This window comes from Oncorhynchus masou, chromosome 29, assembly GCF_036934945.1.
Source record: "Oncorhynchus masou masou isolate Uvic2021 chromosome 29, UVic_Omas_1.1, whole genome shotgun sequence".
NCBI classification, from domain to species: Eukaryota; Metazoa; Chordata; class Actinopteri; order Salmoniformes; family Salmonidae; genus Oncorhynchus; species Oncorhynchus masou.
In genome coordinates this window covers 53,373,761-53,401,614 of record NC_088240.1, presented here as the reverse complement: position 1 = coordinate 53,401,614, position 27,854 = coordinate 53,373,761, and the positions used below count along the sequence as shown (strand labels likewise).

The 27,854-nt window shown below is 44.6% G+C and overlaps 2 protein-coding genes across 7 annotated transcripts in view; both read left to right on the top strand.

Moving 5' to 3' along the window:
- Positions 1–12,999, top strand: part of LOC135519998 (ubiquitin carboxyl-terminal hydrolase 45-like) — a 46,919-nt gene extending 33,920 nt beyond the window's left edge. For both annotated transcript variants that reach the window (XM_064945300.1, XM_064945301.1), the window contains exons 9-18: positions 4,207–4,294; positions 7,132–7,213; positions 7,451–7,542; positions 7,979–8,035; positions 8,163–8,288; positions 8,374–9,007; positions 9,925–10,022; positions 10,232–10,318; positions 10,515–10,662; positions 11,849–12,999. In XM_064945300.1, the coding sequence (XP_064801372.1) occupies positions 4,207–4,294; positions 7,132–7,213; positions 7,451–7,542; positions 7,979–8,035; positions 8,163–8,288; positions 8,374–9,007; positions 9,925–10,022; positions 10,232–10,318; positions 10,515–10,662; positions 11,849–11,979 (1,543 nt within the window). In that variant the 3' untranslated portion in view covers positions 11,980–12,999. The remainder of the gene's footprint in view (positions 1–4,206; positions 4,295–7,131; positions 7,214–7,450; positions 7,543–7,978; positions 8,036–8,162; positions 8,289–8,373; positions 9,008–9,924; positions 10,023–10,231; positions 10,319–10,514; positions 10,663–11,848) is intronic.
- Positions 13,000–17,619: 4,620 nt separating this feature from the next.
- Positions 17,620–25,843, top strand: pnisr (PNN-interacting serine/arginine-rich protein). 5 transcript variants are annotated; one of them, XM_064945299.1, is made up of 12 exons: positions 17,620–17,707; positions 18,524–18,645; positions 18,816–18,998; positions 19,372–19,622; positions 19,731–19,893; positions 20,095–20,354; positions 20,556–20,708; positions 22,197–22,296; positions 22,964–23,017; positions 23,564–23,749; positions 23,840–25,046; positions 25,513–25,843. In XM_064945299.1, exons 2-12 carry the CDS (start codon positions 18,558–18,560, stop codon positions 25,541–25,543), a joined length of 2,676 nt encoding a protein of 891 aa, XP_064801371.1. In that variant the 5' UTR covers positions 17,620–17,707; positions 18,524–18,557; the 3' UTR covers positions 25,544–25,843. The 5 variants fall into 5 exon arrangements, 4 of the variants coding, with proteins under 4 accessions (XP_064801371.1, XP_064801368.1, XP_064801370.1 ...); XM_064945296.1 differs by having other exon boundaries at positions 23,837–25,046; XM_064945298.1 differs by having other exon boundaries at positions 17,661–17,702; positions 23,837–25,046.
- Positions 25,844–27,854: the final 2,011 nt, after the last annotated feature.

The window sequence follows — 27,854 nt, the reverse complement described above, 5'->3', positions numbered from 1 at the left end:
TGAACAAGCATGGGAAACTGTGTTTAATCCCTTTACAATGATCTGTCAAGTGATTTGGATTTTTAAGAATTATCTTTGAAAGACAGGGTCCTGAAAAAGGGACATTACTTTTTTTTGCTGAGTTTGTTGTATTGAAGGTGTTTGAATGTGTGTGTGGCAGTGTGTAGGCGCCCCTCTGCCTGTCGAGGTGGTGCAACGTGCCGGGGTTGCCTTGCGTCTGGTACTAACTCATCCGCTGTTAATTGTATTAGCACCGCAGCTGTCTGCATTGGTCAGGGCCAGATTGGGAGCAGCGCTACAGGGCCCTTCTGCCTCTCTTCCACTGGGATGAGCTTCTAGACTGCCCCGTTCCCACTGATCCCATTGGAGCTGCTCGTCTGCCTCTCACCCGTCGTTGCTCCGTGCTCCTTTCCCGGAACAAAATACCCCAAGACTGCTGCGTGCCTCTGTCTGTCTTTTAATCCCGATTATCACTGTGTGCCGACCAGATCCTGCACCAGTCCAACCCGCTTTGTCTTTGAGCTGTTAGATAAGCCGAGTTGGGGATGAGTGTGTTTGGCATGCATGCAAGACACGATTTGCTTGATAGAAAGCCAAATTCCCCATTGTAATTCCCATTTGCGTTCAATTACTTTCTTACACTTCCTTTACACAGGATACAAAAGAGGTGGCAAGCTAACAGCTCAAGTATTCAGACAAGTTGGTCATATGATAAGAAAACATGCTTTAAAACCCAACACTCATTTTGTACACATTTGAAGGAAGATATTCCATTATATGTTTTGGCATCTTTAAAGGGAATGAAATGAGGGACATATGTGATCCCCCCCTCCACCCCTCTTGCGTGTGGCAGAGAGAGCAAAGGGACAGAGGTAGAGAAGGGGGGCTGAGTTGGTCCACTAGACCTCCTACTCATGACCTGTGTTGGGGGCAGGTGGCCATTCATCTCTCCCCCAGCTCCCGTCACCCATTCCGGGGCTAGACGTCAACATCCATCAGCACATGGCAGAGATGACCCAGACTGTAGGCCCATCCACTTGCTGCCAGTTAGAGGATGAATACCTCTGTTCTGATTGGGTTTGGGAGCACGCCAGGAAGAATGGTTCACCGGTTCAAAGGGGTAAATCGTTTGGTTTCATTTGCATTGCAGGCCAATCTGGATGGGTCATTTACCTGTATGTAGAGAGGATATGACATCGGATCAGGATGCCAAACCTGGGACAATGAAGCCCCTACAATGCCTTTTAGGAGGACACATTTCTCTGTGGTGAGCTGCTCAGGGGCGTTAAAATAGGACGTACAGACATGTTGGCTAACGCCCTTCGAACAGGTATTCCAGTGATCGAGACGGTGATCATTGTTATATACAGTGCCTCGCAAAAGTATTCATCCCCTTTGCGTTTTCCCTATTTTGTTGCATTACAACCTGTAATTTAAATGGATTTTTATTTGGATTTCATGTAATGGACATACACAAAATAGTCCAAATTGGTGAAATGAAATGAAAAAAATAACTTGTTTCATTTTTTTTTAAACAAACAGAAAAGTGTGGCATGCATTCACCCCTTTGCTATGAAGCCCCTAAATAAGGTATGATGCAACCAATTACCTTGAGAAGTCACATAATTCGGTAAATAAAGTCCACCTGTGTGCAATCTAAGTGTCACATGATCTCAGTATATATACACCTATTCTGAAAGGCCCCAGAGTCTGCAACACCACTAAGGAACGGGCAACACCAAGCAAGCGGCACCATGAAGACCAAGGAGCTCTCCAAACAGGTCAGGGACAAAGTTGTGGAGAAGTACAGATCGGGGTTGGGTTATAAAAAATATCTGAAACGTTGAACATCCCACGCAGCACCATTTAAATCCATTATTAAAAAATGAAAATAATATGGCACCACAACAAACCTGCCAAGAGAGGGCTGCCCACCAAAACTCACAGACCAGGCAAGGAGGGCATTAATCAGAGGCAACAAAGAGACCAAAGATAACCCTGAAGGAGCTGCAAAGCTCCACAGTGGAGATTGGTGTATCTGTCCATAGGACCACTTTAAGCTGTACACTCCACAGAGCTGAGCTTTACGGAAGAGTGGCCAGAAAAAAAGCCATTGCTTATAGAGAAAAATAAGCAAACATGTTTGGTGTTCACCAAAAGGCATGTGGGAGACTCCCCAAACATATGGAGGAAGGTACTCTGGTCAGATGAGACTAAAATTGAGCTTTTTGGCCATCAAGGAAAATGCTATGTCTGGCGCAAACCCAACACCTCGCATTACCCCGAGAACACCATCCCCACAGTGAAGCATGGTGGTGGCAGCATCATGCTGTGGGGATGTTTTTATTTGGCAGGGACTGGGAAAATGGAAAGAATGATGGATGGTTCTAAATACAAGGAAATTCTTGAGGAAATCTGTTTCAGTCTTCCAGAGATTTGAGACTGGGACGGAGGTTCACCTTCCAGCAGGACAATGACCCTAAGCATACTGCTAAAGCAACACTCAAGTGGTTTAAGGGGAAACGTTTAAATATCTTGGAATGGCCTAGTCAAAGCCCAGACCTCAATCCAATTTGAGAATCTGTGGTATGACTTAAACATTGCTGTACACCAGCGGAACCTATCCAACTTGAAGGAGCTGGAACAGTTTTGCCTTGAAGAATGGGCAAAAATCCCAGTGGCTAGATGTGCCAAGCGTATAGAGACATACCCCAAGAGACTTGCAGCTGTAATTGCTGCAAAAGGTGTCTCTACAAAGTATTGACTTGGGGAGGGGGGGGTGAATAGTTATGCACGCTCAAGTTTTCTTGATTGTTTCACAATAAAAAACATTTTGCATCTTCAAAGTGGTAGACATGTTGTATAAATCAAATGATACAAACCCCTCAAAAAATACATTTAATTTCCAGGTTGTAAGGCAAAAAATAGAAAAAATGCCGAGGGGGGGTGAATACTTTCCCAGGCCACTGTAGATGGTCAGACGCCAGACTGGGATCAAAGAGGCAACGAATGTACTTGCCACCCTCTATCACCCTGTGCGCTCCGATAGTGTTGGGTCAGGAGTGGTCAGTGCTTCTCTCGGGTCAGCTGCATGTTTTCCTGCCAACCTGTTCTGTGGCTGGCGCTGCACAACAGGTTGTGGTGGTGGTTCTGGCCCTGGACGCCCATCTGGCCGTAGCATCTGTCCCTACATCTGTCCTGCTGTGGCCAGGGACAGGCTCAAGGAGAGTTCCCTCTACGAGTGCTGAGGCGTGAACACGCAGGATGTCCACTGGCACCATCGCCATACGTTTTCACCCTTAACTACATGTGCTGCTGGGGAATGATGATGATGATGGGAGATATGTGTACTCTAGACAGTAAAGTGCTTTCTATTGAAGAAATTCTGAATTGGCTTGCACAGTAGGCCGTTGGTAAGCCCAACAGACATTTTCACCTGCAATATCAAATTTAATTTGCAAATACTTGCACAGGTCATACAATTAGCCACGAAAAGAAAGACATTCTCATGTACACCATAAAGTAATGAATGTATGTCATTGTCATCGTCTTTACTTGGAATCTTGCTTAACACCCGAAGGCAGAAGGAGGTCATTGTCTGGGTATGCATGTATATATGTGTGTGTGACCGTAACTGGTTTAATGAAAGCTGTGGGAATGAAACAAAGGCTGCCTTTAAGCACCAGAAAGCTGCAGAGAGGAGAGGAAATTTGAATGGATGAACCAACGAAAAGTCCTTGAGAAAAAATAATGGCCTTTCTCCACTCTCATTGATGTCTCTGTATGCACTAGTGATACAGCCGATTGCTTTATGCATGTGGTTGATTGCTTTGTGCATGCCTGTGTAGGTTGGTGAGTGTTGGTGTACCAATTGATTTGTGTTTGCCTGTCCTAGATTTACTCATTTTTTATAAACTATTATCCATTATCAACAACATACATGTGACTGGTCTAGCTTAGCAGTAGAGCTGCCCACTTCAGACCACATGTACTGGCCCTAGAGATCCGCCATCCACCTCTAACTTTCATCCATCTCAACTGTCTCCCTCTCTCAAGATCTGTCAATCTCTGTAAAAAAGAGAAGAGAAAAACAAAACAATAAAATACAGAATTATGTTTACACAAGAGTGTGCGTATGTGTACGCATTTGACATGGTTTTCTGTGTGAGTGTATATGTTCTGACTGTGTTCTCTCCGTCTCACCAGGGCTCCACGCTTTAAGGGCTACCAGCAGCAGGACAGCCAGGAGCTGCTCCATTACCTACTGGACTCCATGAGAGTAGAGGAGACTAAGGTGAGACTATAGACCCACGTTACAAACACCACATCCTTCTTCCACTCGGCCTAGTACCATGGCTCCCGCTCTGTGCCAGAGGCCGTGTTTGAGATCCACACTGACTGAGCAGACTGACCCATCTACGAATCGTTTGTAATGAGTAGTTATTTAGGATGCCTTTTTTTCTTCTTCTTGTAGATCAGTCAAGTGACTGAGCAGAATGTATGCTCTCCAACACACCCTGTGACTTGTGAAGTATGAGCATGGTGACATAAAGCCCCCTTACTCTCTATGAGAACGGTGTCTATGATACCAGCAGCCAAGCTACATGTAGGGTGGTGTCCAAGCTAGTAGGAGTACGCAAAAGAACAGCCAATGTTTTGATTGCAATTGAGAAGCACACTTCAATCGCCAACGGAGAGCAGACTGAAAGCCGTGGGAGACATTCACCTGTGTGCTTGTGGATGACAGTGTGCAGGGTCTGGTCTTTGCCTTTGCTCCTCGGCCAGCCATTGTCTTTTAACCTTATGGTACCATATTTTCTGGCAAGTGCAGACAGTCTCCCCCCCGTTCAGCAATTAGGGGGAGCCCACCATCACTGTGGGCCCGGCCCGGTGCTGAGTCAGTTGGCCCCTCGACCCCACCAGCGGCTCAGCCAGCCCCAAAAAGAGAGGAGAGTAGCGGGTGTGGAGTGGTCAGCCCGGGGCCAGTGACAGGGGGACAAGGGTACAGGCTGGGACTCCCCCCTGGTTCTTTTTAAACTTGTGAACACTGACAGTTGTGCCACTTACTGGACTTGCAAGTGGCACAACGGGCGTCATTGTGTGATCTGGGAAACACGCAGCTGTGGGTCGCCCCATTGTGCTTGAGGGTCACCTCCCCCGCTCAAATCAGGGAGTCCGGGGGGGAGGGGTGAAGGGTGGGGAGCTGGCCCTATTCATACATTCATTATACATTATAGGTTTGTTCATTATACGTTTGTTTATCCCATGTGTAACTCTGTGTTGTTGTTTTTGTCGCACTGCTTTGCTTTGTCTTGGCCAGGTCGCAGTTGTAAATGAGAACTTGTTCTCAGCTGGCCTACCTGGTTAAGTAAAGGTGAAATAATAAAATAAAAACATTTCAAACATACGCTTATATGCATTTTACATCTACTGTCTGATGAATTTACAATACATTTACCTGCAAAAAGGTGTAATGGGTTCGCACTCAAAAAGATGTCGCGTGAAGCATGCTTCATTGGATTTCTTACATTATTTTCACTGCATCAGGGATAGCGTGCACAGACGTTTTACTGTATCCGGGATAGCGTACACAGACGTTTCACTGCATCAGGGATAGCGTACGCAGATGTTTCACTGCATCCAGGATAGCGTACACAGACGTTTCACTGCATCCGGGATAGCGTACACAGACATTTCACTGCATCCGGGATAGCGTACACAGACGTTTCACTGCACCAGGGATAGCGTACACAGACTTTTCAGCTTTACAGTGTTTAGGTACCAATTTTCTTTTAATTCAAATCAGCATTTGTAAAGAACAGCCAATGTGAAGCAGTTGCTTCTAATCAGGTTTGCCACTCATCTGCCATAAATTGACCTGCACATCATATACAACCCAATAAATATTGTATACACATCATCTTGACACTTACACGTTTTATTTACTCAAAACGGAATTGTAGGTACACTCATCGTGTTTAGCTTGCACCAACTCAAATGTCCTCAACTGCACAGAATCAGCCCAAACAAACGTGCCAAAACACACACACACACACACACACACACACACACACACACACACACACACACACACACACACACACACACACTCTGAGTGACTGGCCATTTCTCCCATAGCCTGTCAACACCAACCTAGGAGGCCCAAGTATTTGTGTTGATTGGCCATTTAGTTTCAGAAGTCTAAATATGCTAATTGCACACAGTCAATCATCACCAATTAGCTGAGACGATAGGTAATGCTCCCTCTCAGGGCATGGCCTGTCCTTCTTGGCCCATCTTAATTTAGTTTACACCCCTCCAACCTTTTCTTTCCTCACCCCGCTTCCCTTAACCTGAGCCTACACACTGTTACTTTGGGTAGTGGGGTTCAGGTGGGGAGGGGGGGGGGCAGATGGGGGTGTCCTGCTGGTGATTAATTAGTGTGGGGCTCAGCAGGGTCTGACTGACTAGGGAGAGGAGTACAGGGGGGTGCAGGGGGGGCTGCAGAGCTGGGATTAACCAGGTTTTTGACCTAAATAGCCAGTCCAGTGTGTGGGTCCGGGGACAATAGGGGGCGACTAGTCGGGTCCACAGACCACGGCCAATTATCTATTGATTGGTGCTTTACTGTGTTTGGTGCCTCTTCTTCTACTAGCCGACACACTCGCTGACCATGTCACCTTCAATCACTGCCCACGGCCCCGCCACCGAGAGTGTCAGAGACGGCTGGCTGACACGCTCCACACAAACGCATGCGCAGTTTACTCACACAAACACACACAGGAGAAGTACACACATACGAAGTATACACACGGCCGCTGTGTACATACACACACACACACACACACACACACACACACACACACACACACACACACACACACACACACACACACACACACACACACACACACACACACAGAAGGCTCTGGAAGAAGTGTGTATTCGTTTACTAATGTGTATTTTCAAACCCACTATCATTTTTGTAGTGGTTTCAATTCCTTGGCTTCCCATGGTAGCTCTTATATAAATCACCCTTTGTTGTGTAAAACCTCCATTTTGTAGTCCTCCAATTTTCTATCTACTTAAGTTGCATTTCTATGAGATCAATGTAGTGTTTGACATTCCCAGCGGATCAAGGCGGGCATTCTGAAATCCTTCAACAACCCCACAGAGAAGACTGCAGATGATGAGACCAAACGCCAAGTCAAAGGTTCCTGTTCCATTCGCACCCTCATTTAGTTTTGACCTAAATCGATAGCGCCATCTCGTGGCAGCTTGATGTACTGTTCAATGGCTTACTTACTATGGAAAAATTCCTCAGCCAAAGGAACCACAAAGCATGTTTCATGATAAAACATAGGCATTGATTGAAGTCCATTTATTCTGCATGATTGTAGCTGAACTTTGCTGTTTTTATTTGCTTCACCTTTATTTCCTCTTATCTCAGCATACGGGAAGGAGGGTGTGACGATGAACTTTGTGGATCGCATCTTTGTGGGGGAGTTGACCAACACCATCATGTGTGAGGAGTGTGAGCATGTAAGTGATTCATTGATTCATTGTCTGTCCTTTCTGTTTATGGTTACTGGAATCTAGGTGCATTTAGGTGTGTGTGGTCAACCACGGAATAGTGTGGCTGTATTCCTTATTACTAAATGGTGATTAATCATAGAACTATAGTTATAATATATTCCACTTAGCAGATGCTTTTATCCAAAGCGACTTACAATCACGCTAAATACATTTTATGTACGGCTGACCCTTGGAATCGAACCCACAGTCCTGGTGTTGCAAGGTGCCGTGCTCTACCAGCTGAGCCATATGTTTTGTGTGTGTCATACACAATTAAACCATTTTAAACCACTCCTCAATGAGCAGCGTTCATTTTTCAGTAGGACTGTAGTTGCTCCCAGCTGAAAGCCAGGACGTACATTGATTGTGAGTGTTATGGGTGCCTGTCCTCTGTTTCCCACAGATCTCCACAGTGAAGGAAGCCTTCATTGACATCTCCCTGCCCGTCATTGAGGAGCGGGTGAGCATGTCTTTGCATTAGTTTTGCAATAGTGTCCAGTCTGCTTCTGCCATATTGGTCATACGTGATAAGTGTATAGTATGTTGGTTTCATCTCTATCTTTGTGTCATGTCCTGGTGCTGTTCAGATGTCCAAGCCGTCCAACCCGGGCAGGACTGGGAAGAGCAGTCGGGAGCAAGAAGCTCACGTCTCCCACGGTGGCGAGATGCTTTCCGCAGTGCTCAATAAGAACAGCAGGAAACTTAGCGGACAGGTGTGTGTGTTTTTTGTGTCTGTCTGTAAGTGTAGTTTGAGTCCGTGGGTGGGTTTTGCTGACTGTGTGTGTCTACCTCCCTCAGAAGCAGCAGCAGGGCCAGAAGTCCCCTGGCTCTGTGGAGGAGAAGGGGGCAGACAGCCCCTCAGACCACCCCGAGGAGGAGTCCCACTCCGTAATGGCCCGTGCCGCAGGAGGTTCCAAAATGGCCGCCACCAGCAGCCTATCGGATGGCAGCGATAAAGACTCAGGCCCTCAGGACAGTAGCAACGACGCCGACAGCGAGGCCTCGGAGAGCGAGTGGACCCCCCGGCATCCCTCGGGCCACAGCCATTGTGGCAGAGGGTCCACTCCTACCCAGTCACCCACCCCGCCTGCCCTCTCCCCCAGGACCCAGCAGGGTGGTGCTGTGGAGCAGCTGGTCAGTGCAGTGCATAAGATGAACCTGGGCCCTGATTCAGGGTACTCACTCTCCACACACTGTCCTGAGGACCAGAGGGAGCCCCAACCTCAACACCCTCAACAGTCTCCTCACTCCAATCACCAGGGGGCATTCAAGGCACTGTCCCACAGCTACACGCCCTGCTCCAAGGAGTGCTCCATTCAGTCCTGCCTTCACCAGTTCACCTCTGTGGAGCTTCTGATGGGCAACAACAAGCTGTTGTGCGAGAGCTGCACGGACCGCCGGCAGAAACAACTGCGGAAGAGCACCTCAGTAGGTTAGTAAAATACATACACAGTTTGATAGAGAACTTGTTCTGGTTTGAAAGATATAATGTATTTTTTTAATTTAACTAGGCAAGTCAGTTAAGAACAAACTCTTATTTACAATGACGGCTTACCCCGGCCAAACCCGGAGGACACTGGGCCAATTGTGTGCCGCCCTATGGGACTCCCAATCACGGCCGGATGTGATACAGCCTGGATTCGAACCAGCCTCTTGCATTGAGATGCAGTGCTTTAGACCGCTGCACCACTCGGGAGCCCTGGAGATCCACAGTTGTTAAAGACAATTTGTTGTGATTCTGACCTGATAGTGACAGCAGTAGGTGTTATGGAAATGCATGGCTATTCAGCACCTATCCATGTCATGCATTTACACAGATATTCAAATGCAGACATTTAGGCTACGCTGACTTGTATCAGGCAGAGCAATCATGTATTTGAAAAATTCCCATTCACAAAGTGACATTGTGGTGTCTATATGTGCTTACAGACAGTGGTGTAAAGTACCTAAGTACAAGTACTTTAAAGCACTAGTTAAGTAGTTTTTTTTAGGGAATCTGAACTTTACTTAACTATTTAGATTTTAGACAACTTTCACTCCACTAAATGCCAAAGGAAAAGAATGTACTTTTTACTTCATTCATTGTCCCTGACACCCACAAGTACTCTTTACATTTCAAATGCTTAGCAGGACTGGAAAATGGTTACTTTAAAGAATGTGAAATGTTTTATACTTTTTTTATTTTAGCAATTACATTTACTTTTGATGCTTAAGTATATTTAAAACCAAATACTTTTAGACTTTTGCTCAAGTAGTATTTTACTGTATGACTTTTGCTTGAGTCATTTCTTATTAAGGTAGTTTTACCCAAGTATGACAATTGTGTACCTTTTGCAACACTGCTTACAGAGAAGAAGTCTGACAAGGTGTACACCAGCGCTCGCAAACAGATGCTGATCTCTTCGCTGCCCCCGGTGGTCACTCTGCACCTGAAACGCTTCCATCAAGTTAGCATATTATGCATTATTGTACACATCTTTACATCATAGTACATGATATATCATGTTCATGTGAATTACGTTGTGTTCTCCTGTTTATCTAAATTGTTGTGATCATGGTGTAGGCTATTACTGTGTCTTATTGTGTGTTGATATCTTTGGGGTTGATTGTGTGTGTGCGTGCGTGTGTGTGTGTATGTGTGTGTATGTGTGTGAAGGCAGGGATGAACCTACGAAAAGTCAACCGTCACGTCAACTTCCCTCTCATCCTGGACCTGGCGCCATTCTGCTCGGCATCCTGCAAGGTACTCACTCTTCTTCACGTGAAAACAGGGACATTATCTTTACTAAAAAAAAACTCACACTGAAATGAATATGGGTCCTTGGACACTGTAGCTCAAATGATAAGTATTTGTGCTTGTTCCTGTTTCTGTCTGAGCGCTTGGCACTGCTCAATGTCTCATCCTGAGTGCATTGATGTGTGTGTTTCTATTTGGGCAGAACCTGGTGGCAGGGGAGCGTGTGCTCTACAGCCTGTATGGCATCGTGGAACACAGCGGGTCGATGCGCGGGGGCCACTACACAGCATACGTAAAGGTCCGTTGGCCCCAGAGGAGAACCGAGCAGCCACACCGCAGAAACATGGCAGGTAAAAACGCTATCTTTCTGTCCATAAAATACACTCTATTCCTTTACCAATTTTGTCTTAAGAGTCTGTCAATGCGTTTACATTTCAAATATATATATATATATTGACCAAAGCATGGAATTCTATGATTGTAAAAAAAGTATGTGTCGCTTACACATACAAACGCACTGTATTTGTGTGAAGGCCTCACTCTGCGTAACCTTGAAGGCGGCATTTATGAGAGAAAAAGCGCTGTAGTGTGTATAGATATCCAGCGTTATATAGATGTATTTTCTCCTTTCCATACTCAAGGAAAGCGCCTGCCATTCAGCGACGCTCAACTGTAATCAAAATGTCTTTGTGACCGAGGTCTGTGTGAGCAGTTGTCCTCGCTGGTAATTAACTAGTATAGAACTTGAGGTGACATTGTCTTGGCAGCATTGGTGAGCCACCGTAGAGAGGTCAAAGGGACCTCGGTAACCACGGTTCGTCTGCCTCCATCAAATGGCAACGCCGCTGTCGTCCACCATCCATCTCCTCGTGTCAACACATCCCTTCTTACAATGCTCATCTTTTTATCCCCTCTTTATTTTCTTCTCACTGCTTTTCTCTTTCGCTTCAATACATGTTTTCCTCACCCTGCTGTAACCTTCCGTCAGGTAAAGGCTGAAATACACCACACGGCTTTTGCCCGGTCTACGGGCTCTAACCATCAGAGAACCTCTCGCATTTAACAATTCAGTCAAATCGTAGTGTACACCTGGCGGCCTCCACGGCGGTACAGTGGGAGAACTCACACTTGGCTGATTTACGGCCGAATATATTCTATATATTTTCAAATTATCGGGACACCGTTAGTGCCCTTGAGAGCCTTCAACCGCAAATTGGGTATGCGCTTACACTTTACGGGCTGTGGCGTTATGTTTTACCTACGGTTTGCTCCGATTTCCTACGATTTTGAAAAATGTGCCAGGATCCTGTAGATCAGGTTAAAAACCTGTAATGTCTGCCCACTTTAAGTTTAATATAGACTTAGTGCAAACAGTAAGAGTTTAGGGGCTTGTAAGTAAGCATTTCCCTGTATTCTGTTGTATTCGGCGCATGTGACTAATAACATTTGATTTGTTATGATTATGAAACATGCTTGGTCTAATTTGTCTTACCTACATACCAGTGTTGCTATGAACATGTCTTTACTGTGTTTCAGGTCCAAGGGAAGCAAACAGTGCCACACAGGGTCAGTGGGTTTATGTAAGTGACACCAATGTCCATGCGGTACCAGAGTCCAGGGTCCTCAACTCTCAAGCCTACCTGCTGTTCTACGAGGAGATGCTGTGACTGCCAGAGCACGGAGCTGCCCAACAGTCATTGGTGTCTCAGGAGACAGAGGAAGAGGGGAAAAAGAGAGCGAGAGACCTGCTTTATGTATACCTCTCTCTAAACTTTGACTCCCAAGAGCATGAAACATGGCACGTACTACATGATGGGATTGGTAGTTCGTCAGGGACATAAAGTCACTGTGATGTTTACTGGACTGCTCTGCATTGAAGGGTCACCACGCTGGTCCACTTACTGAACGTCCCCATACCATTGCTCATACTTCTGTATGTGAGAGAGAGAGAGAGTGAGCGAGAGAGTGGCAGAATAGTATGTTTGATTAAATGTACCAAAAAAATGCTGTGTTATTTATATTTTACAGCCTGTTGTGGTGAATATGAATTGTATTTTTTGTATAACATGCGAATGTGTGACTATCATTAAATGGTGATTGCCAAAATAGGTTTTGGTAAGAGAAATGATATAAAATTATGGGAAACATATACAAAAGTACCAAAAGAATGTGATCTCAAACTATTCCTGAAAGGAGAGGTCCATCATGTGGCAGGCCATCCGAGTGTGTTTCAGACCAATACATTACTGTGTTGGTCGGCACTGTTTTTTTCAAATCCTAGTTCTATTAAATATGCACACGGGTGCACAAACAATCTCTAACCACACAGATACAAACACATTGTGACGTTTAACAAAGGGACATTGCTACATATATGAATGCCAGCTCCCCGGACAATAAACGATTGTTTTCATTTAATTTAGTCTTTTTATCCTCATATGTTCTGCTGTAGTTAAACTAACGTGTGTTGATCAATCTTGGGATTCAAATGTGTCTCACCATTTATGTTTAGTTGTTCTGCAAACATTTTTTTTGTGGGGAATGAAATGGAGATATTTAATCTGTCGATTGTTGGGAAATTGCCAAATTATTCTGGTCAAGTGAAGGATTTCTGTAATTAAAAATATGTTTTTTTGTCCCCCCCCCCCACCCACCCCCCAAAAACAAATAAATACTCAGTGCCTACACTCTTGGATTATTATGCTTCTGCATGTTAAGAACAAATAATTACGGTGAACACATATTTGCATACAGACAGCTTGTGTGAAATGTAAATTTGGTGAATTACCACAATACTAAGCCATATATGGATATGGTGCTACAGGGTTTTTCTTCAGGCTTTCTTTTCCTTCTGAAAATACCAATCGATTTCAGTAAGGAACTCGGAACACCGTTGGCTCATGTGAAATCATATATATAAAGAATAAATCTAATTTATGAAATGGGAAACCAACAAGGCTCAGCTTGCATGTTCTTATTTTGGGTGGATGTTTGAATCCTCTCTCTTTTTTTCCTCCGCCACGGAAAGTACTTGATAGTGGATGAGTACGGCTGTTGTTTTTACACTGGAACCTGTTTCATCCCTCTTTACTGTGTGAAGACGGTGCTGGCCATTAGTCAGGGGCTGTCACAGTGAATCCCATAGTTGCCATATTCACTCTGTCGGTGGCGGCGATGTGCCGTGACGGGTGCAAAGCAGTGCTGTTTGAGGAACATGTCGCGAGCTGGTGAAGAGGAGGTGGGTGTGGAATCAAGAAAAGGGCAACGTCTAAAAGTATCCCATCTTCCACCCTCCTGGTCCCGTACACACTGACATCCCAATCACGCTGTTAAAACATTAAAGCAGAGTGTCAAGCCACCCACCAACAACACAGCACGGTTTTCTTTTCTTTTTTCATGTATTTGGTCTATTTTTAAAAGCAGGGGCTCTTGCTTGGGGACGTTCTCTTGAAGGATCAGATATGATTTTAATCTCAGTTAATGAAAGGGCCTGGTCCTCTTTCCTCTGTCACGGTGGTCATGGAAACCAGTGACAAGGGACCGCTGCAGTGTTCATCTCTTACAACAGTACAGTACAAAGGGACAGTGCTCAGGCTCAGCGTAACATTTAGTCACTGCCATGGAAGGCGGAAATCGAAGTGTGTCCCCTTAAAGCTTGGAAGCGTATTGCTTTCAGGAAACTGGTCACGTGTACCAAGGGTTTGTTTCTCATGTTCTTTGCCATGTTTTCCGTCAGCATCTGTGTTAGGCAGCATACAGTACATGGGTGTTTATTTTAGTCTATAGCATTATTGTCCTGACTTGTTGCCGTCTTGTGTTTCAAATGTTTATTTCAGAGGTTTTAGACAGAATCACAGTACTGGACGGAATTCAATCAATTGAAGATAGGGGATTTTTGGATAGATAGATGTGCTCTGTCCCAGACAGTCCACCAGATGGCTGCATTTACTGGATACAGACAGCTGTTTGCCATTGGAACTGAACAGTGCCTCGTGCAGTAGGGAAACATCCATCTTTTTAATAGCCAACCACAAGAATTACAGAAATGACAGGCTACAGATCTTGACTGAGATCAATAAAAATGACCTTGTCTCGAATGCAACCAAGAGCTTAGGTCTACGGAAAGAGGGTAGACACAGATTGTATAATATGACTTCCATCTAACCTGGGGGAAAAAACTAAAAAATACTTTCCAATGGCATTGACTCTCTCATTGATAAAGATCATGCCAATAGCCTCAATGAGTCTGTCGGTGCTCACTGGGCTCTTTCCCACTCTCTCTTTCCCCTCTGGTCATGGTCTCAATTTGGGTGCACTACCGAAACAGGGAACTGAATGGGGAGATTCAATTCTAAATGTATGTCCATCTATAATTACGATGCGTATTTCTTTGTATTCGTATTTCTAAACCCCCTTGTCCTCAGCTGCTTGCTAAATCTTGCTAAATAAGTTCAGGTCCCAAAGAATTTGAATGCAATAATTATTGATATTGATTTTTTATTCCTTTAATGTTCTTTCCAAGCAATGCATAATGTCTATCTTACAAACTGATGAAATATTTTAACAAAACCATTCCCCCTGAAAATAGATTACATTACATCGTATAACAATATATAAAATCTTCTAATGTAATTTTTTGAGAGGTTTCTAGTAAAAATTGTTGTTTTTACTAGAAGGCTCACTTGGGGTGACAATGTCTCATAGTGATTTTCGTGAAGGTCATTGTCCCTAGAGCTGGAAATGTGTGACAGCAGTGCAGCAATGGGAGCTTTCTGTGTGTTATCACCCTTTCATCTCCATCTTTTCTTTCATCTCTCCACTTGAAGACAATTCACTGTGTACAAGTCTAATGAAAGAAATGTGAAAAAATAATATTTTCATGTCATTCTTTAAAAACGATGAGACAATTTATGTTATTTTATTTGACCTTCATTTAACTAGGCAAGTCGGTTAAGAAAACAAATTCTTATTTACAATGATGGCCTCAAAAAAAGACCTCCTGCGGGGACGGGGGATAAGAATAATAGGACATAACACACAGCACGACAAGAGAGACACCACAACACTACATAAAGAGAGACCTATAAAACAGCAACATAGCATGGCAGCAACACATGACAACAAAGCATGGTCGCGACACCACGTGAAAACAACATGGTAGCAACACAACATTGCAGCAAAAAAAACATGGTACAAACATTATTGGGCACAGACAACATCACAAAGGCAAGAAGGTAGAGACAACAATATATCACGCGAAGCAGCCTCAACTGTCAGCAAAAGTGTCCATGATTGAGTCTTTGAATGAAGAGATTGATGATAAAACTGTCCAGTTTGAGTGTTTTTTGCAGCTCGTTCCAGACGCTAGCTGCAGCGAACTGAAAAGACTTGTGTGCTTTGGGGACCTTTAATAGAATGTGACTGGCAGAATGGGTGTTGTATGTGGAGGATGAGGGCTTCACTAGGTATCTCAGATAGGGGGGAGTGAGGTCTAAGAGGGTTTTATAAATAAGCATCAACCAGTGGTTCTTGCGATGGGTATACAGAGATGACCAGTTTACAGAGGAGTATAGAGTGCAGTGATGTGTCCTATAAGGAGCATTGGTGGCAAATCTGATAGGCAATTATTAGTAGAAAAAAATGTAAGATTTGGCAAACAATAGTGGTATATACATTATATATTGCTCACGTATACCCTTTCATCAGATATCATTAGAAAGCTTAGATTCCCAACTATCTATCAGACAGATTTTCAGAATTTTCAGGTCAACAGAACTTTGACCTTGAGCCTCGGGTACATATCAGAATTACCTCTATAAATTGCTTTAAAAAATAATTCCTGGTTCATTTCAAAATTAGTTTCAAAGTGGTTCTGAAAGGTCATGAAATTACCTTTTAAATTATATATAATTTAACCAACCTTGAAAGCCCCAGCTACAACCATTATTTAAAAATTGCCCATATTATGCCATTGACATTAGAATGTTAGAAGCTTAGCCATAGAATTCCATGTAGTAGGGCAGCTGTTTATGGATTGTAACTATTGTGATATATGCAACACATTTTACACTCACAGCTAGATTTGTAGATAGAGGGCCATCACAGGATTCCTGCATTAGCCTTGTCAGAGCCTATCTTCTGTAGCCTATGGCAGCTCGATATACAAGTTCAATCCCTGTACAGGACACTATAGCAGGGGCCTTGGACATATATTTCACGTAGAAATTCAGTCTCAAATCGTCACCTGTTTGGGGTCAGATACTGCTGAACATCTGAGCAAAAAAATACACGCCCATGTTCTCCTGGCTGGAGTGAACTCAGATGAGAATCGCACTTGTCAGTGTGGCAGTGCATCTGTGTGTGAGTGAGTGAGTGAGTGTTGTCTGTAGCTTGTGAGGTGTGTAGACATATTCCCACTATTTAGGGAATAGGGTGTCATTTTGGACGCACACAGAGATTCTTAGTTATGCACATTTTTTAGTCCAGGACTAGAGAATATAAAACAGCCACTGTAGTCATTGAGATGACAAGGGTAGGCAATACCAGAGGAGTTTAGGTTGTTGAGCACCCTGGCAGATGCTCCGAGGAGCATCATCGTGAAACCACTCTGAGGCAAAGAGGAATACAGAGAATACAGAGACAAATAAGAATGCAAACAAAAAGAAGTGGAGTAGAGGTGAAAGAGGTGGAAAAAAGGTGCGTGTAAACGCTTTCTCTCCTCTTCTAAGACGCTCATTCTTTCCCACAGCTCTGTCTCCTTGTACCTGTTCTCCGTTCCTCTTTTTTCTACACCATGACTTTTTTTCTCCAGTGTTCATTTCAAGTGAATAGGTCTTAATCAGGCCATAGGTGTGTGTGTAAAACTCACGATACGGTTCCACCCCCATCTCCTCTTTATTGATCTATTCCAATCCATACCTCTCAATGTTAATTTCAAGGGAATATGTCTTCCGGTGTTGGGGAAGCTACTCTGAAAATATAGTGTACCAAGCTAACAATTACTTCACACTGGAAGAAATTAAGCTACACTAATGCTACCCTTAAAAAACATATATAAGGCAGTTAGATTTAGCATACCTATATCATGAAAAGATTAACTTTAAAATATTTACAATTACTCTAATAAATACAATTTGGCCACAATTACTACAAATTGTCATTTGGAAATAGCTTGTAATATGTACCAGAAGAATGACAGTACATCATTTATGCAGAATTGTTAAGTTGATTGTTTTGTCACTTTTTCATGATCTTTTGGCCATAATTTACAATCAGCAGGCCTACTTTTGGCCCCATAGAGGGTTGTGGTGAGGTCGCCTCCTGTGGCTGCCGGCCAGACTACTTCCAGGTCGTAGCCATTTTGAGTGCTCGACGGCGAAGAACCAAGTCGGTGAGGTGGGAGACGCTCACGTTAGTTATGATGTTTCGTTTGTGTGCATTCTCATCATGCAGATGTTACAGTGGGCGATGTTAGTGACTGATCTTTGAAGTGTCCAAACCACGGCTAGCTATTTTCTAACTTTCCAACCCGAATCTTGGAAAACGAGCAAGCTGACGATAGCTAACTGTTAGCTGGCTAACTGTTAGCCAGCTGCATTTCGCACAGAGCCTGGGGAATTCGGGGGAAAAAATTGACTGATAATGCACAGTAGTTTATATAAAATTATATAACGAGTGTTTACCTACCTAGATATCACAAATTAAGTGCATGCAATGTAAATGAAATCCACTTGTAGCGTGAAGTGTAAACGTTCGCTAGCGAGCGCCACCAGCAAACATCCATGTCCGCCTCAGTTAACTTAGGGGCGTGAATGTTAGCTAGCTAACTAGCTAGCCACAATTACGCAGATCTCAATTAGCTATCAAGGTTAGCAATTTAGCTTTGCCTTTATTTATTTCGTTGGCTTTAGCACTGTCAAAAAAGCATCTGCATCGATGCTTACGCTACTTGTTTGATCCAAGCCATTTGGGTGAACCGCCTCATGTAGCTAACTTTACATAACTGAGGCTACATAACTAGCTTGCTAACACATTTATTTGTATTTATTGAACCTTTTATTTAATTAGGCAAGTCACTTAAGAAAAAATCTTATTTCGCAATGACGTCCTGCCCTGGCCAGTCATCATACGTGCAGTTCGCATGGACGGTTCACACTGAGAATATCACTATTCAATTACAGTAATGTCATATCATGCTTCTGTCTCACCTAGGCAGGCTACAGGCGTAGGAACTACAGGGTGAGAAATGTGGGACCAGGGTGGACAGCCTTGGCCGCAATGGCCTATGAACCAGCAGCAGTGGATGCAGTCCTTCCAGCACCAGCAAGATCCAAGTGGGTGACCTGTATGCATGTAGCACTGTACAAGTGGAAATTATCCAAGATTGGATTGGTGTAACATTGCTTTGACCATGCAGAATGACAGCTCAATCATTGCATTATATACAATTTTACAAAATGACACCCCAAACAACGCTTCTCTTGTCTCTCTCTGTGTGCTGCAGGCCAAGTGGACTGGGCAGCACTGGCCCAGGCCTGGATTGCTCAGAAAGAGTCAACAGGCCCTACAGTAGACCAACAGAACATTCATCCTAATGGACAGGACATCCCTGGCATGGATCCTGTGATGCCCAATAACCATGGCTCCTTCCAGGGCGACGCCAATTTTGGCAGATTGTGGCAACCTGGTAAACTCTAAGCATAATTTTCTGGGGATGGAGAATATAGAAGGCTTATGTCGGTGATCTGTTTTCTCACGTTGCAAGACAATCATGCTTGCTATACTCAGTCTGTACATAATTTGTCATTATATCTCAGGGATGATGTGATGTCACCGATGTACTCCAGCGAACATGTTATGGGAGAATTTCACATCCACCACATTAACAGAGCTGTGCCCCAATCAACTTAGTTCCCCTGCAGTCCAGTAGTTTAATGTTAGAATAGCATGACTGCAAGTGTATGTTTTTGATTTTTGAATGGTCTCTTGTAAAGACAAGCCTTTTGGTGGGCTTAAAGAGATCCTAATAAACAATAACAATGTACATTTGTTGTTTACAGAATGGGGGATGCACAGTCAGCCCCCCCCTCCTCCTCCTCCCATAGACCAGGTGTGGATCCCCCCAGGAACAGGACCTATGGGGACTGGACCTATGGATGTGGTGGCTCCCTCTGAGGACAGCAACAGCCAGGACAGTCTGGAGTTCTCTGAAGGCCACCACAGGGTCTACCCCCAGAACAGCCACGGCTTCGGGGGTCAGCCTGACAACTACGCCATGAACCCAATGGCCATAAACCAGTTTGATTATCAGGTATACACCACACAGTTACATTAGAGTTCCATGGCTGATGTTGTATAGGGTCTCTCCGTCATTCAACTAGTTTGGATGGTCCTCATTTCTCATTTTCTCTCTCTGTAGCATGGGGCGGTTTCCACCTACGGCCCCACATCCACAGGGTTCCACCCTCCATACTGGCAACAGGGTCCCCCACAGAACAGACGGGACAGGCCCCCTGGCTTTAGGGATCGCCAGAGGTCCCCCATCCAGATCCCCAAACAAGATGCTCCTGCTGCCGCCCTCGGTGAGCATCTTCACCAACACCTTGGTACAAAAACGTCCTCATTAAATGGCCGCTGATCAGGATTTCATCCCTGGACACTTTCTGCTGTCAGAGAGGCAGAGACTTGCTTCAACTCTCTTTGCCTTGAAATACCCACAACATCCTAAATGTTGTATCTCACCATGTGTTGTGTCTGTGTTGATCTCTACTTTTTTCAATTAGCTTTCCCAGGCACGCAGGAAAACAGACACGCACACACAGCATCCAATGACCTGGCTCTCCTCTCAGATGCTGTGAAGAGGCGCACCCTGCCGGCCTGGATCCGAGAGGGCCTGGAGAAGATGGACAGGGAGAAACAGAAGAAGCTGGAGAAGGAGCGCATGGAGAAACAGCGTGCCGAAATGGCTAAAGATGAAGACAAAGAGAGCGACGCGGTGGACGAGGGAGGAGATGGGCCTCGTTTACCCCGCAAGAGTAAATTTGTAAGCATCAATCACTTTTTGTTTCCATGGCGTCATGAATCCCATTAACCTTATGAACAGTGGGTTGAAATATCCCCCAAATAATTTCATTATATTCCTGTAAAACTGTGACACTAGTGAGCTTTCAGGAGGTCCTGTTGTCGTATTGTTGTCGTATCTTTGTATATCTGACCTACCACCCCTTTCCCTCCCCTGTAACAGGACAGTGATGATGAAGAGGGTGATGAAGAGGAGAGGGAAGATGAGGACCGGGTCCTGACCAGGAAGCAGGAGCTGGCCAGCAGGAGCCCGTCACCTCCCCCTGAGGACCAGAGCGAACCAGAGATGACTGAGGAGGAGAGAGAGTTCCAGCTGGTCAGTTTTTGCTTACAGCTGCCATTCTGACACGTTGGGGTGGGTGTAGGGTTGGGCGATATATCGAATTCTTGCGCGATATTCTAAATGCCTGTATCGCAAGAGTCAACTTTTTTTTAATTAGCGTTTGTTGGCTTGTAGGCTACTTGTGTCTTTTTTTTTGTCTCGTCTCTTTTTGTTTAGTCTTGCTCCTTCTGTTCTGTGTGTACCTTCCCATTTATACCAGGGATCTGTATATAATGATGAGATGCTCATGTCTCCTCCCTAACAATGGGAATCGTCCCAAAGGCGGGATGACAGGCGACAAACTTATGACCATAGAAACGCACTGGGCTAAATTTGGATAGATTTTGGCGAGAGCGAAACCTCTCGCTTCGCTTCTTCTTCTGTGTTTACACACCAAGCCACTCACAACAACAAAGATGAGAGATCACTTCCTATCTGACAAGCAGTTTCAACTTACTATTTGGATTTGAGGTTTGGTCTAACAGAATCGGTCATATGGACACCGAAACACATTTATACTTTTTACTGTAATAAAAAACAGGAAAATTCAGGAAAATTTATGCTCAATTTGTAGGCGTGGCATTGCGGTACCACTAGCAGCATTTCAGCCAAAGACCGTTATACTAGCTGTCTAGTCTGTGTTTTATACATTTGCAATAAGCATAAAGCACCTGTTATAAAGGAGTTGGCAAATTATTCTCATTCTGAGAAATAAGGTATGCCATTCTGAACAAAATGGACAGGCGAGCACGCTGTTCAAACAGTTGGAGACGGACAGAAGTGTGTTCATAGCAATTCAACTGTTCTGTCTTGTTAGCTAGCAAATAGATCCAAGTTAACTTGAAATATAAAGATTAGCTAGCTATTCACTAGCACGTGGGCTTGTGCTTGAGAGATTGTTTGACCTGCGTTAGTTTTCTATGCCTGCTACAAGAAGTGCATTGTCCATGGTTGTGGTTAAATTTGTAACAAAAAGGAAATTTTAATAGACAGACTTGAAGTCCAGATCAGTTGTTATTGCAAAAAAAGCAGGTTAATAAACTCTTGATAAAATTTTTAATTATTAGTGGGTTGTGGAAGGCTTACATTTAGCCTCGGTATAATTTCACAAGCCCTGACTTCATTAGATAAATGTATTGGACCTTTTTAATTGTACAACAAAGCTTATTTGGAGAAACCATGAACAACAAACAACAATGTATATATCGTGAATCGTCTATAAGTTTGAAACAAATCTGTATGTAATTTTTCGGCCACGTCGTCCAGCCCTATTAGGATGTCTTTTGTTATGCATTTGTTTGTGTTATGTTATAGAGCCCTGGTGCTCTAATTGCGACTCTGAAATTAGTGGTCCCTGTTTTCACTAATTTCAAAATATAACAAAAACATCCTATCCAAGATTGCAAAAAAATTGCCCTCTTTAACAAACAAATGATTATCATTAACTCATGTCAGAGCCTTTTCTCACATTTCTCTCCAAAGATGATTGTGACTAAAACTCTGCTGACGGAAATCCTGCTGGAGGTCACCAACGAAGAGATCCAAACTGTGGCCAAAGAGACTCACCGCAAAGCCACCAAAGGTCTGCTTACCCCCGTCTCCTCGAGCCCACGCATCATCTGTGCCTGTCTCAAAGACATCATGTTTAAGCCTGTTTTATATAGTCTGAAAACATCACTCAATTCATCTCCGTAAGTCAGGGTAATTGAGTGGCAAACTTGGGAGTATTTTCCAAATGTGATCATATGCATCTTCAACCATTCTCTGCTAATGCAACGGAAGAAAAAGAAAATGGCCCTGGTAAAGACAGCCGAGCAGCTGGTGTATTTAAAACAAAACAACAGTAACCTAAACTGTTTTCCCTGGTTGCTGCTCCTGAAGTTCCTCCTGAATGACTGTTTCTGAACCCATTGACTTTATAACATACACTCACCTATAGATCAGATTCAAGTGACTTGTCCCCGTTTATCTGACACTAGTGCATTAGTACAGAGTGGTTCTTCTGCCCTATTCCAACTGTCTTGACTTTGAATGTGTGTGACAGATGTTGTTTGTTAACCCCTTCTCTTCTCTCCGTTTTCTCATTATTTTTATTTTATTTTAATTTTTTGTTGTTGTTGCCAAAGACCGCTCTTGTGAATAGTGCATTATCTGTGCCCCCCTTCTCTAGAGACTTCTCTATGGTGGCTGTCTCTATGGTGGCTCTATGTGTTTTAACATGTTGTTCCTGTTGTTGATGTGAATCAAAGCGCCTGCCAAACAGCTGGCACAGTCAAGTGCACTGACTTCTCTGATCGGCATTGGTGAGTTCCCCTTCTTTTCCTCCAGGCGGGGGGGTTGGGGGGAGGGGGGGGGGGGTGTTGCTGGGTAAGATTCAGAGCTCAAACCCCTGTCCCCTCACTGCTTTAGTAGCTCAGAAGAGTGACTGAGGCAGCCGAAGGGAAGGGTCCACCTCACAGCTAGGGTTGCAAAATTCCCCAAACATTACCAGAAGTATTTGTTATTTATTTATTCCGGTTGGAAGGGAATTAGCTGTCATGGAATCCTCCAACCTGGAATTCTTCTCCCGGGATTTCTGATAAAACTGGGAATTTGGGGAATGTTTCTGAAATGTTGCAATCCTTCACAGCGCAGTTTGAGTGTCTTAGCCTTAGATTTACAACATTTTTTTTTTATCAGAACACTAAAGAGCATGCCATCTCACAGTAAGTGGGGTGTCAGTGGGTTTCTAGTATGAAGTTCAGTTGAAAACAGACAGACAGTAGGCTCGTCTTTGATGGGAAGCTTGGTTGGGTGTATGGCTAGTTGCAGCGGTCTTGCTCAAAAAGCTGGGGGCTCTGTTGTGGCAGGTGGACTTGGCGACTATGGCTCGGACTTGAGTGAGGACGAGGAGGAGCACAGCGCCCAGGCGTCCGAGTCCTCCGACACGGACGAGGAGGAGCTGCATCACCGTATCCGGGAGAAGATAGACGCCTTCCGACGTAAGGAGAGGGAGCTGCAGGAGAGACAAGCGCAGGAGGCGCAGCACGCACGTGGTGAGGGAACTAAAGGCAATATCAATAAGCAGCGGTGACGTTGTCTTTGAGTTTTAACATATGTTTTGTTTTCTGTCTGTCTTCCAGAAGAGATGGCACTGGACAGAGTGAGCAGAGAGAGGGGGGATTATGATGAGGGCCAGTTAGAGAGCCTCCACAAACAGGAAGTGAGAGAGAGGGAGGCGGAACCCACAGCAGAGAGACGCAGGTCCCGCAGTGAGCCTGAGGTTAGCAACGAGGTCAGGCAGGTGGGTCGGGGTAAGGAGCGTGGCATAGTGCGGGGCACCAGCGGTTCCCCCAGCAACGGACGCAGCAGCAGCTCCAGCTCCAGCAGTGCCAGCAGCCAATCGTCTTCCTTCTCCTCATCATCCTCAGCCTCCTCACGCTCCTCTTCGCCCTCCTCCTCGCCCCGGAGGAAGAGGAGGCGCAGTCGCTCCTCCTCGCACAGGGCCCGCGGTGGCCGGCGCAGCCACAGTCGCGGCTCCCATAGACGTCACGGGGAGCGCAGCGGCGACAAGGCCCGAGAGAGGAGGAAGGGCAGTCGGAACCACAGCGCAGAACGCTCTGCCCGCCACCGGAACCGAAGCCACTCTCGAGAGCGAAGGGTCAGCAGGGGAGGCAAGAGCAGGTCCAAGGACAGGGCCAGCCGCAGCAAGAGCAGGGACAAGGAGAGGGACAGAGACAGGAAGAGGAGTAGGGAGCGCAGGGACAGTCACAGCCGCAGCAAGAGCAGGGACAAGGAGAGGGACAGAGACAGGAAGAGGAGCAGGGACCGCAGGGACAGTCACAGCAGCAAGCACAAGCAGAAAGCCTCCAGCAAGGATAGGGACCGGAAGAAAGACCGTAGCGGCAGCCATGACAAGAAGGAGAAAGAGAAGAAGGAGAAGGAGAAAGAGTCAGATAGGAAGAAGGAGAGGCAGAAAGCCAAAGAGAAAGAGCGGGAAAAGGAGAAAGGGAAGGAAAAGGAGAGGGGGAAGGAGAAAGAGAGGGATAGGGAGGTGACCTCTGTGGTGGCGGAGGAAAGCAATGGAAAATCCAAGAAAAGGAAAGAAAGCAGCGATCACACAGACCCTCAAGGTGACAAGCACTCCCATCAGGGTAGCAAGGCTAGCAAGAAGGGCTCCGCCAAATCTAGCAAGAGGTACTCCGACTCGGAGTCGAGCAGGTCCCAAACCCCCGAGCTTAGCAAGGAAAAGAAGTCTAAGAAATCCAAACGTAGTCGCTCAAGATCAACGGAAAAATCTCACAAGTCTGGTAAGAAGGCAAGCCGCAAAAACAAGTCTAAGTCACGATCAAGGTAGTATTCCATTTTTTACCATTTATTTTTCTGTTGTATCATGTTTCTGTTGTCATATTGGAGGTGGACTGCCCAGTAATATTTATTTTGTACAACTTTCCTTGTTCTCTGTCAGGGATCAAGGCTACCTTACAAAGATAAATCATTAATCTTTTCATGATGTGTAAGGAGAAAAAAAGGAACCATTTGTAGCCAAGTTTCTGTTCCTCTGTCTCCATAGTGCCCCCTGTTGGGCATGTGCAGCATATCAATCTATTTTAGTGCCTTGTGTGAATGTAGTAACTATTCTTCCCAAAGGAGAGTGACCAAGTTCATTCAGAAATCAATGCAATATATTGTCCTTGTGATGAGCTGATGTTAACAGGGCCCCAGTGAGGGTGTGACTGTTTCTTTAGCCTGTGTGTCATTTTGCGTGTGTGTGTGAATGGTGCAGCACCATTAATGTTCCCCTTTGCGTCTGTTTCAGGTCCACGTCTCCCGCCAGGCGTAGGCGTTGAGGAGCGCAGGGCTCCCTGATCTGTGCACTTTTAAATTCCATGAGTTTAACAGGCTTGTCTCATTATAGAGGCAATGGTGTAGGTGAACTCTCAACTTCCCCCCTACCTATCTTTGTAAATATGTTATTTTTAAATAAGTCGGCAAACAGGACATTTTGAATGTTAGGTTTTTGCCTTCTATCATGCAAAGCTCGGAGGCTTTGTAGTCAGTAGAATCTTGGAAAGATGTGTCATTTTAAAAAGCTTAACAGGATAAACATATTAATGTAAATTGTTGAATAAAACTGAAATTATCCCTTGTTCTGAGTATTTTCTTTATTTGGGGGGGGGGGGTCATTAAACCTGCAGTAATTTGGATTAAGTGCAATTGATAACATGCCATTATTAATTGTATTTAATTCTAATGGCAAAGATGAACATTTTGCTATATGAACACTACAAATTCATCCATACTGAACAAAATAAAAAATGCAACATATATGAAGTGTTGGTCCCATGGTTCATGAGTTGAAATAAAAGTTTCTCATCTTGTCTACAAATTTGTTTACATCCTTGTTAGTGAGCATTTCTCCTTGGCCAAGATAATTCCTCCACCTGACAGGTGTTTCATATCTAGAAGCTGATTAAACAGCATGATCATTACACAGGTGCACCTTGTGCTGGGTACTGTAAAAGGCCACTCTTGAATGTGCAGTTCTGTTACAGATGGACCCTCTTTTCTCTCCTTTATTGCCATACAACCAGCAGCACACAGCAATGCTGACCATATTTTGCTTTTATGAGAGATTTGCATTCAGAAATGCAAGCTGCCTCACTTTCAAGGGCCTGATGTGGTTTCTTCTCAGTAATTATTTGTCCTGTTTTTGAGAAGACCCTCTCAGAGGGAAATGATGAGGCCACTAAGCAGAGTCTCCCTGTCATGACTTTAGTAAGACGTGGGTAGACAGAGGCCTTGTTCTTCCACCAGCTCAGAGGATCTGCAGATCTTTGGAGGAGGGGCTCCTCGCTGCAGACCCTTACACAGGAGTATAATTTTTGAAGCTGTCACATAGCTGAAAAAAGAGAACTGTAACTTAGATTAGTTCAGGTTCATGTTTTGTCTGCTAATACTACATTATCATCTACTGGTCATATACATATATAATACTGGATTAAATAATGTAGTAATAGCTGCTTTCTGTACCTCTCTCCACTGATCTCAACAGTGACCTGCTCAAAGGGTTCCAGGACTCTGCACACCTCCCATTCCTCTTGGGTCAGAGCATCAACAGGTGCATTGACAATGGCCAGGGTAGAGATGATGGTATCCTTTGACTCAATAAACATGAGAATTCCACCTTGTAGTGCAGTCTTGTTTAGGCCTCAGCCCAGGCATCCCCATCTGGCGTTGTGTAGACTTGTTTTTCAGCACCTACTGTGCTCCTGTGGTAGTATTCCACAGCTGCTTTCATGGCTTTGGTTATGTTAGCTGCATTGTCGCTAACACAACAGATCACTTTTCCATCGACTTGCCATTCTCAACAGTTCCTCTGCCAAGTTCTCTGAGGTGTGTATGTCGCTGAACTCAAAGCAGTCCAGAAGACAGCTTGACATCGAAAAAATCTTCAATGAAGTGACATGTAAAAGAAGTGGTTACCCTTGATGTACAGCATTCAGTGGTAAGGCAAACTGCAGTAACTTTTTGGACTCTTTCCCGCACTGAAGTGTGCGTGCTCTTGTACAGTTGTGGAGTAAGTGATTTTGAAAGGATTTCCTGCATGGAATTGTGTACATTGAATTTAGACTATGGCTATAATTTCTAAAACCTCTCCTCCACTCACGAAAATGGCTGGAAATCGGTGACAATCATTTTAGCCAATGCAATATAATTTTGGCCTTGTTTTGCTACAGACATAGACGTTTGGCATAAACTGGTCCATATAAGACTGCGTTGCTGTGGGTCGCGGAGTAGGCCTACGTGACTGAGTGGGTACGGAGATGCTGGCTCCACCACTATCACAAGCAGGCCCGCTAGTTTCTCGAAGCTCCGCTACAGCTAGCTTCACAGTTGGGTGCACAGTTCACATATACCGGTGTAGGTTGTGCTTAGAACCGGCTTTATATGAGATTTTGTTTAGGCAAATTCTACACTGTGCTCTAACATTGACTACATGATTAAAATGCATCCAAATGCTACTGTACTACCGACTCATTTTCCAGCTGTTGATTTCACAGCTGTCCTTCCTCTCTCTCCTCGGCTGCTAAGTGTGTGACTGTGAGTTGGCTCGGCACGCATCTTTGGTTGATTGGTTGACACTACGTGTCTGATTGA